The sequence below is a fragment of the Oncorhynchus nerka genome, linkage group LG15, assembly GCF_034236695.1.
Source record: "Oncorhynchus nerka isolate Pitt River linkage group LG15, Oner_Uvic_2.0, whole genome shotgun sequence".
Taxonomy (NCBI): domain Eukaryota; kingdom Metazoa; phylum Chordata; class Actinopteri; order Salmoniformes; family Salmonidae; genus Oncorhynchus; species Oncorhynchus nerka.
In genome coordinates this window covers 104,203,897-104,213,745 of record NC_088410.1, presented here as the reverse complement: position 1 = coordinate 104,213,745, position 9,849 = coordinate 104,203,897, and the positions used below count along the sequence as shown (strand labels likewise).

General features: G+C 53.2%; 2 protein-coding genes and 1 long non-coding RNA gene across 4 annotated transcripts; all 3 read left to right on the top strand.

Annotated features, from left to right (window-relative positions):
• Positions 1-467: 467 nt before the first annotated feature.
• LOC135559864 (uncharacterized) lies at positions 468-2,232 on the top strand. The gene is made up of 2 exons (XM_065000755.1): positions 468-1,511; positions 1,630-2,232. The coding sequence occupies exons 1-2, from the start codon at positions 468-470 to the stop codon at positions 2,230-2,232; spliced, it is 1,647 nt and encodes a 548-aa protein (XP_064856827.1).
• A 588-nt stretch (positions 2,233-2,820) lies between these two features.
• LOC135559932 (uncharacterized) lies at positions 2,821-4,799 on the top strand. 2 transcript variants are annotated; one of them, XR_010458616.1, is made up of 3 exons: positions 2,821-3,429; positions 3,654-3,747; positions 4,725-4,799. It is a non-coding gene; the product is annotated as an uncharacterized LOC135559932 (long non-coding RNA). The 2 variants fall into 2 exon arrangements; XR_010458617.1 differs by having other exon boundaries at positions 2,821-3,432.
• Positions 4,800-4,915: 116 nt separating this feature from the next.
• On the top strand, positions 4,916-7,670 carry LOC135559610 (fibroin heavy chain-like). Its single transcript, XM_065000754.1, has 3 exons — positions 4,916-5,536; positions 6,042-6,903; positions 7,350-7,670. Exons 1-3 carry the CDS (start codon positions 5,523-5,525, stop codon positions 7,668-7,670), a joined length of 1,197 nt encoding a protein of 398 aa, XP_064856826.1. The 5' UTR covers positions 4,916-5,522.
• Positions 7,671-9,849: the final 2,179 nt, after the last annotated feature.

Sequence of the window (9,849 nt, the reverse complement as noted above, 5' to 3'; positions counted from 1 at the left end):
TCTATTTTTTTTGTGCGGGCGCCCATGCTGCTCCCGGCAAGATGCCACCCTGCTCGGCGCCCCATGCTGCCACAGGCAAGATGCCACCCTGCTCGGCTACCCATGCTGCCCCGGCAAGATGCCACCCTGCTCGGCTGCCCATGCTGCCACAGGCAAGATGCCACCCTGCTCGGCTGCCCATGCTGCCCCCGGCAAGATGCCACCCTGCTCGGCTGCCCATGCTGCCCCCGGAAAGATGCCACCCTGCCCGGCTGCCCATGCTGCCCCGGCAAGATGCCACCCTGCTCGGCTGCCCATGCTGACACAGGCAAGATGCCACCCTGCTCGGCTGCCCATGCTGCTACAGGCAAGATGCCACCCTGCTCGGCTGCCCATGCTGCCCCGGCAAGATGCCACCCTGCTCGGCTGCCCATGCTGCCCCCAGGAAGATGCCACCCTGCTCAGCTGCCCATGCTGACCCCGGCAAGATGCCACCCTGCCCGGCTGCCCATGCTGCCACAGGCAAGATGCCACCCTGCTCGGCTGCCCATGCTGCCACAGGCAAGATGCCACCCTGCTCGGCTGCCCATGCTGCCCCTGGCAAGATGCCACCCTGCTCGGCTGCCCATGCTGCCACAGGCAAGATGCCACCCTGCTCGGCTGCCCATGCTGCCCCCAGGAAGATGCCACCCTGCTCGGCTGCCCATGCTGCCCCCGGCAAGATGCCACCCTGCTCGGCTGCCCATGCTGCCCCCGGCAAGATGCCACCCTGCTCGGCTGCCCATGCTGCCACAGGCAAGATGCCACCCTGCTCGGCTGCCCATGCTGCCACAGGCAAGATGCCACCCTGCTCGGCTGCCCATGCTGCCACAGGCAAGATGCCACCCTGCTCGGCTGCCCATGCTGCCACAGGCAAGATGCCACCCTGCTCGGCTGCCCATGCTGCCCCCGGCAAGATGCCAACCTGCTCGGCTGCCCATGCTGCCCCCAGGAAGATGCCACCCTGCTCGGCTGCCCATGCTGCCCCCGGCAAGATGCCACCCTGCTTGGCTGGCCATGCTGCCCCGGCAAGATGCCACCCTGCTCGGCTGCCCATGCTGCCACAGGCAAGATGCCACCCTGCTCAGCTGCCCATTCTGCCACAGGCAAGATGCCACCCTGCTCGGCTGCCCATGCTGCCCCGGCAAGATGCCACCCTGCTCGGCTGCCCATGCTGCCCCGGAAAGATGCCACCCTGCCCGGCTGCCCATGCTGCCCCGGCAAGATGCCACCCTGCTCGGCTGCCCATGCTGACACAGGCAAGATGCCACCCTGCTCGGCTGCCCATGCTGCTACAGGCAAGATGCCACCCTGCTCGGCTGCCCATGCTGCCCCCGGCAAGATGCCACCCTGCTCGGCTGCCCATGCTGCCCCCAGGAAGATGCCACCCTGCTCAGCTGCCCATGCTGACCCCGGCAAGATGCCACCCTGCCCGGCTGCCCATGCTGCCACAGGCAAGATGCCACCCTGCTCGGCTGCCCATGCTGCCACAGGCAAGATGCCACCCTGCTCGGCTGCCCATGCTGCCCCTGGCAAGATGCCACCCTGCTCGGCTGCCCATGCTGCCACAGGCAAGATGCCACCCTGCTCGGCTGCCCATGCTGCCCCCAGGAAGATGCCACCCTGCTCGGCTGCCCATGCTGCCCCGGCAAGATGCCACCCTGCTCGGCTGCCCATGCTGCCACAGGCAAGATGCCACCCTGCTCGGCTGCCCATGCTGCCACAGGCAAGATGCCACCCTGCTCGGCTGCCCATGCTGCCACAGGCAAGATGCCACCCTGCTCGGCTGCCCATGCTGCCACAGGCAAGATGCCACCCTGCTCGGCTGCCCATGCTGCCCCCGGCAAGATGCCAACCTGCTCGGCTGCCCATGCTGCCCCCAGGAAGATGCCACCCTGCTCGGCTGCCCATGCTGCCCCCGGCAAGATGCCACCCTGCTTGGCTGGCCATGCTGCCCCCGGCAAGATGCCACCCTGCTCGGCTGCCCATGCTGCCACAGGCAAGATGCCACCCTGCTCAGCTGCCCATTCTGCCCCCGGCAAGATGCCACCCTGCTCGGCTGCCCATGCTGCCACAGGCAAGATGCCACCCTGCTCGGCTGCCCATGCTGCCCCTAGGAAGATGCCACCCTGCTCGGCTGCCCATGCTGCCCCTAGGAAGATGCCACCCTGCTCGGCTGCCCATGCCGCCCATATCTCTTACTGTTCTTTATAAAAAAAAAAAGTTATTTCTTACATTTGACTGTGTAAAACCCAGCTGTACTACTTATTTCTCTTAAAGTGAGGCAGATATATAGTATTTTGCAAAAAAAACATATCTGAAAATGAAACCATCAAGTGATTTTAAATAAATACATGTCTGTCATTGAACAACCCCATGCCACGTTTAGAAAAACACCAAACTCTTTCATAATTTCTTGAAACAATAAAAGCTAATTTACTAACATTTCTGAAAATGGATATAAAGCATTTTGGAATGAAACTCTTTATAAATAGCAAGTTATCTGGCTGTAGTCGTCCCTAAGGCATACATTAGCATGTTCTGTATTATTCCATTCGTGTTTTTTTAACATGTTATTGGGACAGGGGAACAGTAAAACGTCTATAGGATACATTTAGGAAAATAAAATCGTGAAAAAACGAATGATTGTGTATCATTCTCTTATAGCGACTGATAATGGCGGTATTACACATTAGAGTGCCAAATAACCACAAAAATAGCCGTTTCTAAAACCTAGTAGTAACGATGTGTTGTGTGACGTAGACACTATATTACCCACAAAGCTTTGCAGGCGTTCAACAAATCAGCTGGTCGCAACAAGAAGTGTAGAAAATAGCGAAAATGAGTATTATGCAGGCGCTGCATAGAATAAAAACATGCAATTTGTGGGAAATTATAATAGTTTTCTTAACAAGGGAAGACGCTTTGTACACCGTCGCATGGATACATGTATTCATATTTTGTCCGTTTTTATAATGGACAGATCCTAAAAAACAGCCGCTGCTGTTTAATCGAAATGTAGAAGACCAAAACGGGTCTTTAATTCTAGGTTTACAGTCCGCTATTTTCCTTTACACGCGAAGGTTGAAATCATTGATCGGTTCATATGCCTATTCGTTTTTCATCTGATTGTATTTCGTTTTTTGAATAATTGTATTAATGGTAGGCTATATTATATCTAGTGCATTATTGATACACTGCTGAATTTCTATCTCTCTCAAACTGGGCCATGTTTTATTTTAAATTAGCTTTAATCTCTGAGATTATTTCTCGTTTATTGGATGGACTCCGTTCGTAACCCAGGATGGGGACTGTTGTGCAGCAAAGCGCTGCAACTGGACTCAACAAGCTCCCTAGCAGGGTGGAGCGGGAATGGGCCAAAAGTTCATGGACCGAAAAACATGTGACGAGGTAGTAGTATCTGTTCTGTTCTAAATAGCAGTTAAGACCGGACCTACATACATCGAGCATATTACCAATGTAAAAATAAGCTTCAAATGTATTGTGCTTCTTTCCTAATTATACTTCGGCTATTTAAACCTCTAGCGTAGTCGTTTTTATTTTTATTTTCATACATTTTGCCCTAGCATAGCGTATATACACTATTTTATGCCTAAATCCAATGTATTGAATAGCACCAGAATGACGACCCAAAAGAAGCCTTTGCATCCCCAGATGATGATTCCAAGTGTGGACAACACTCACATTCCCACCCCGTCAGCAGACAAGGTAGGTCCTCCTGTCCATAGGAAAAATATGACATTAACAATGTATATATTAAAGAGTATTTCTATTGACATGATCCTGCCTGAGAGCTGGGGCCCAGAGATCCTGTCAGAGAGCTGGGGCCCAGAGATCCTGTCTGAGAGCTGGGGCCCAGAGATCCTGTCTGAGAGCTGGGGCCCAGAGATCCTGTCAGAGAGCTGGGGCCCAGAGATCCTGCCTGAGAGCTGGGGCCCAGAGATCCTGTCTGAGAGCTGGGGCCCAGAGATCCTGTCAGAGAGCTGGGGCCCAGAGATCCTGCCTGAGAGCTGGGGCCCAGAGATCCTGCCTGAGAGCTGGGGCCCAGAGATCCTGCCTGAGAGCTGGGGCCCAGAGATCCTGTCTGAGAGCTGGGGCCCAGAGATCCTGTCTGAGAGCTGGGGCCCAGAGATCCTGCCTGAGAGCTGGGGCCCAGAGATCCTGCCTGAGAGCTGGGGCCCAGAGATCCTGCCTGAGAGCTGGGGCCCAGAGATCCTGTCTGAGAGCTGGGGCCCAGAGATACTGTCTGAGAGCTGGGGCCCAGAGATCCTGCCTGAGAGCTGGGGCCCAGAGATACTGTCTGAGAGCTGGGGCCCAGAGATACTGTCTGAGAGCTGGGGCCCAGAGATACTGTCTGAGAGCTGGGGCCCAGAGATACTGTCAGAGAACTGGGGCCCAGAGATACTGTCAGAGAACTGGGGCCCAGAGATACTGTCAGAGAACTGGGGCCCAGAGATACTGTCTGAGAGCTGGGGCCCAGAGATACTGTAAATCCCCATTGTACAGTAGTCTAGCTATTTTTAGGCTTGAAAGGATATCAGCATGACTGTCATAAAAGCTGCAGTTTTATTCTCAAGGCCTGCGTCCAAAATGGCCCCCTGTTCCCTTTTTAATGACCTACGTTTGACCAGAGCCCATAGGGAATAGGGTACTGACCTGGGTCTTCACTGTGTTTTTGATCTTAGAAGCAGCAAAGAAGACATAAGCACAAACCAAACATTCCTTCAGTCAAACACAACACCAACACCTCTGAACTCAGGTGAGCTAGTTTCTCATACTACCTCATCCTGTATCACCCTGTATCATTCTATATGACCATGTCTGAGATGTTCTAACTGTGTCTGTTACTTCAGCACTCAGGGCCAGTTGAGCCTCCTTCATTGCACCTGTTATCGGCTTTGGATGGGAGGGAGAGGAGAGAGAGGAGCAGGAGGAGAGAGCAGCAGGAGAGGAGGGAGAGGAGAGAGCAGAGGGAGAAGGAGAGGAGGGAGGATCAGGAGAGGGAGGCTCAGAGCAGCCATCACAGGGAACAGAAGCAGACTGTCTCCAGGAGGAGTAGACAAGTTGTGTCCCTTCCTCACAACCACAGCTCCAGCCATAGCTCCCAGGTCCTGCCTGGAGGTGTACCTGTGGGCCAGAGGACAGCCCAGGTGTCTGGGGGGTTGGGTTGTGTAGAGGGGGATGTAGGGGGAAAAGAGAAGGGAGAAGGGGACATATACAGTGACATAGACACAGACCTGTCTGAATCAGAGAGGCTCCCTCTCCCCTCCTCCCCATCCTCCCCCCCTAACCTCGACCTCCGTCCAGAGGTCATCTTTCCCCATGACTTCCAACCTGATCTCCCTGGACCCCGAGGCCACGCCCCTGGTCTGTTCAGCTACCCAGATTTCCTCCCTCCACCCTTCAACTCCTGGAGCCTCCGGCAGCTGGCTGTGTTTCTCCACCCAGAGGGAAGACACCCCCCCCGCTCCAGACCTGCAGGCATGGCGCTGGACAGGTACTCTACTTACTTTACGAACATTACTTTTATACCGATGTGTTCTTTTATGATTTCTTACTTATTTTTATTGACATAGGGCCAGATTCAGACTTGAGATAAGTTGACTTAACATGGACTTATGTGACTTAAGTCAACATTTTTTGACTCAGGTAGCCTAGTGGTGACAGTATCCGAAAAGTTGCTAGGTTGCTAGATCGAATCCCCGAGCTGACAAGGTAAAAATCTGTCTTTCTGCCCCTGAACAAGGCAGTTAATCCACTGTTCCTAGGCCGATATTGTAAATAAGAATTTGTTGTTAACTGACTTGCCTAGTTAAATAAAGGATAAAAATAAATGAGTCAACTTGTCTGAATCGGGCCCATCTTATCGTGCTTTTTTTAAAGACTTTCTTTATTGGATATGTATCTTTTTGAGAGGAGAGCTTGAGGGGAAGCATGTCATTGTACTGTGTACACGATGCTGGATCCTGTGCATATGACAAATACACTTTGGCTGGATTCAGGTACCTGGAGCAGCTACTGCTGCTGGAGTGGCTCCGGATCCAGACGGTTCAGGAGGAGAGTGGGAGTGTGTCCTCTGTTCCAACCAGTCGCTACTGTTCCCACCATGGTGCACCCTCCCTCCACGGGAGACTCAGCTCTCCCAAATGCATCCTCCAGTGCCAGAGAGCTTTCCCTTTTACTCTCCTCTCCTCCCTGTTTCCCTCTGCCCCGCTGTCTGGCTGCACACATTACCACGCTCGCTACCCGCCCTGTACTGGGGCCTGCCGCTCACACACCTCTCCCTGCCTCAACCCCTTCTCTGACCACCGGGGCCGTGTCTCTCTCCCCAAGAGGAGCTACAGTGAGAGTCGGGTCCACTCTGCTGAGAAGGCCTCTGGGCGTCAGAGTTGTGGGAGCCCTGCCGTGGGGATCGGCCACCTGAAACGGATGCAGGCTTTTGGGAACATCCGTAACCCTGTAGCCGTTAGTCCTACCAGAAGGCAGAGGTCATCATCTGTAGTCAGGAACCCCAGTTTTGGGTCAGGGTCTGGGTCAGGGTCTGGGTCAGGGACTGGGACTCCCAGAGGATGTAATTGTGTTGGGTCTGGATCGAGTGGTGCCCTCTATGAAGTCTCCAGTAGCGTGAGGAGGGGGAGAAGTGAATCTGAGCGAAGGAGAGGGACAGGGACTGGGTTTGGATCAGGGACTGGGTCTGGATCAGGGACTGGGTGTGAGGCTTGGGAAAGGGCTATGGAGAGGGCTGGTTTTGGGATCGGGTCTGGGACTGGCAGGGGACTGCACTGGACAGGGTCTGGGTCTGGGACTGGGGCTTGGGCATGGTCTGCGGCTGGAGCAAGGGCTAGTAAGAGGGCTGGTGAGAGGGTTGGGGCTGGGGAGAGGGTTGGGGCTGGGGAGAGGGTTGGGGCTAGGGGAGAGGGTTGGGGCTGGGGAGAGGGTTGGGGCTGGGGAGAGGGTTGGGGCTGGGGAGAGGGCTGGGGCTGGGGAGAGGGCTGGGGCTGGGGAGAGGGTTGGGGAGAAGGCTGGGGCTGGGGAGAGGGTTGGGGCTGGGGAGAGGGTTGGGGAGAGGGCTGGGGAGAGGGTTGGGGTTGGGGAGAGGGCTGGGGAGAAGGCTGGGGAGAGGGCTGGGGCTGGGGAGAGGGTTGGGGAGAGGGTGAGGGAGAGCGTGAGGGCAGGGTCTAGCATCTGTAACCCTGGCCCCCTCATTCCCACCAGCAGGCCAAGGGCATCGACAGTAGTCAGGCACCCCAGACAGGCCAGGGTGAGGAGGAGGAGAAGTGGATCTGAGAAGAGGACAGTGGTTTGTGAAGGGGCTGGATCTGAGGCTGGGATTTGGTCTGAGGCTGGGATTGGGTCTGAGGCTGGGATTGGGTCTGAGGCTGGGATTGGGTCTGAGGCTGGGATTGGGTCTGAGGCTGCGATTGGGTCTGAGGCTGCGATTGGGTCTGAGGCTGCGATTGGGTCTGAGGCTGCGATTGGGTCTGAGGCTGCGATTGGGTCTGAGGCTGCGATTGGGTCTGAGGCTGGGATTGGGTCTGAGGCTGCGATTGGGTCTGAGGCTGCGATTGGGTCTGAGGCTGCGATTGGGTCTGAGGCTGCGATTGGGTCTGAGGCTGGGATTGGGGAGATGACTGGTTCTAGTGTTACTCTGTCTGTGGACTCCAGGGTGAGGAGGAGGAGAAGTGGATCTGAGAAGAGGACAGTGTTCTGGTCTGAGGACCAGGATGTACAACCAGCCTCCAGGGTGAAGTTTCCTCTCAGTACAGATCTAGAATCAGCTCCCCCAATTCTAATTTTAACTACAAGTGGCAAAAATCCAGAACTGACCCAATATCAGCATCTAGGGGCAACTTCACCTCCCTACACCGTACAACCAGACTGTGCCACTGCAATAAGTGATCACCCACTTCCACAGACCAATACCTCAACTTCAATCAGGACAATAAATGGTAAACAGGTTGAATTTAATACCAAGTAGCAACTCACACAACTCCGATGGCACCAAACATCTGTATGCAAGGGTGTGAATCCGCATTAAAATATTGTACAGACAAGATAAATCTCAATGATTATTGTTGCCTGAGTAAGATGTGATGAGTTTTGGCATGTATCTACAGATTGTGTATCTAATGTGTGATCAATACTACAAGTTTCTACACTTTTTTTAATGTTTTTTTGTGTTTGGATGTGACTGAGTAAGTTGCCAAATGTCTTTCGTCTAGAGAGACAGTACAGGTTTATGATGTTCAGGGGCAATAAGTTGTTTTATAAAGATATAGTATATCTTTTGAATACTACATCAAGTTATGTCTGTATTTATCCTTTAGTTATTTATGTATTCATTTATTAATGTAGCGATTTACATAACCATGGGAAGTGGTTTTGGTGGGGTCGGGGTGCTGCAGGTTGTTCCCCCTCGCTAGAGACTAATGGTTTGGGGGGATTGGGGTGCTGCAGGTTTTCCCCCTCACTAGAGACTAATGGTTTGGGGGGGGTCGGGGTGCTGCAGGTTTTCCCCCTCACTAGAGACTAATGGTTTGGGGGGATTGGGGTGCTGCAGATTTCCCCCTCACTAGAGACTAATGGTTTAGGGGAATTGGGGTGCTGCAGGTTTTCCCCCCTCACTAGAGACTAATGGTTTAGGGGGATTGGGGTGCTGCAGGTTGTTCCCCCTCACTAGAGACTAATGGTTTAGGGGGATTGGGGTTCTGCAGGTATTCCCCTCACTAGAGGCTGATGGTTTGGGGGTGTTGCAGGTTTTCACCTCACTAGAGGCTGATGGTTTGGGGGTGCTGCAGGTTTTCCCCTCACTAGAGACTAATGGCTTGGGGGGATTGGGGTTCTGCAGGTATTCCCCCTCACTAGAGACTAATGGCTTGCTAGTACAGGACTGGTAAATGCCTTCTGACACTAGTAATGACCCAGTGCACTACTTTGGTGACATATTTTTTACTAAATGTATTTTGAGTGTTTACCAGCATTTGTAACTTGAGTCTGATTTAATTATCTGTACAAAACAGTTCATCTGATAATACCTGTGGAATATAAAAATACTTGATATGTTTTCCAGTTTCTTAAAATGCAACTTCTTTCTAAATAAAACCTCAAATGGGTCATTTCATTTACAGCAGCTACTCTTCCTGTGGTTTATTATGGAACCCCATCAGCAGCTACTCTTCCTGGGGTTTATTATGGAACCCCATCAGCAGCTACTCTTCCTGGGGTTTATTATGGAACCCCATCAGCAGCTACTCTTCCTGTGGTTTATTATGGAACCCCATCAGCAGCTACTCTTCCTGTGGTTTATTATGGATCCCCATCAGCAGCTACTCTTCCTGGGGTTTATTATGGATCCCCATCAGCAGCTACTCTTCCTGGGGTTTATTATGGATCCCCATTAGTTCCTGCCAAGGCAGCAGCTACTCTTCCTGGGGTTTATTATGGATCCCCATCAGCAGCTACTCTTCCTGGGGTTTATTATGGAACCCCATCAGCAGCTACTCTTCCTGGGGTTTATTATGGAACCCCATCAGCAGCTACTCTTCCTGGGGTTTATTATGGATCCCCATCAGCAGCTACTCTTCCTGTGGTTTATTATGGATCCCCATTAGTTCCTGCCAAGGCAACAGCTACTCTTCCTGGGGTTTATTATGGGTCCCCATTAGTTCCTGTCAAGGCAGCAGCTACTCTTCCTGGGGTTTATTATGGATCCCCATTAGTTTCTGCCAAGGCAGCAGCTACTCTTCCTGGGGTTTATTATGGATCCCCATTAGTTCCTGTCAAGGCAGCAGCTACTCTTCCTGGGGTTTA

Excerpts from the sequence above, each read along its gene's own strand:
- LOC135559864 (XM_065000755.1), top strand. The coding sequence starts at position 468 with ATGCCACCCTGCCCGGCTGCCCATGCTGCCACAGGCAAGATGCCACCC. Across the intron at positions 1,512-1,629 it reads GGCTGCCCATGCTGCCACAG|GAAGATGCCACCCTGCTCGG; the intron begins GCAAGATGCCAC and ends TGCTGCCCCCAG.
- LOC135559610 (XM_065000754.1), top strand. Across the intron at positions 6,904-7,349 it reads GTAAGAGGGCTGGTGAGAGG|GGGCTGGATCTGAGGCTGGG; the intron begins GTTGGGGCTGGG and ends TGGTTTGTGAAG.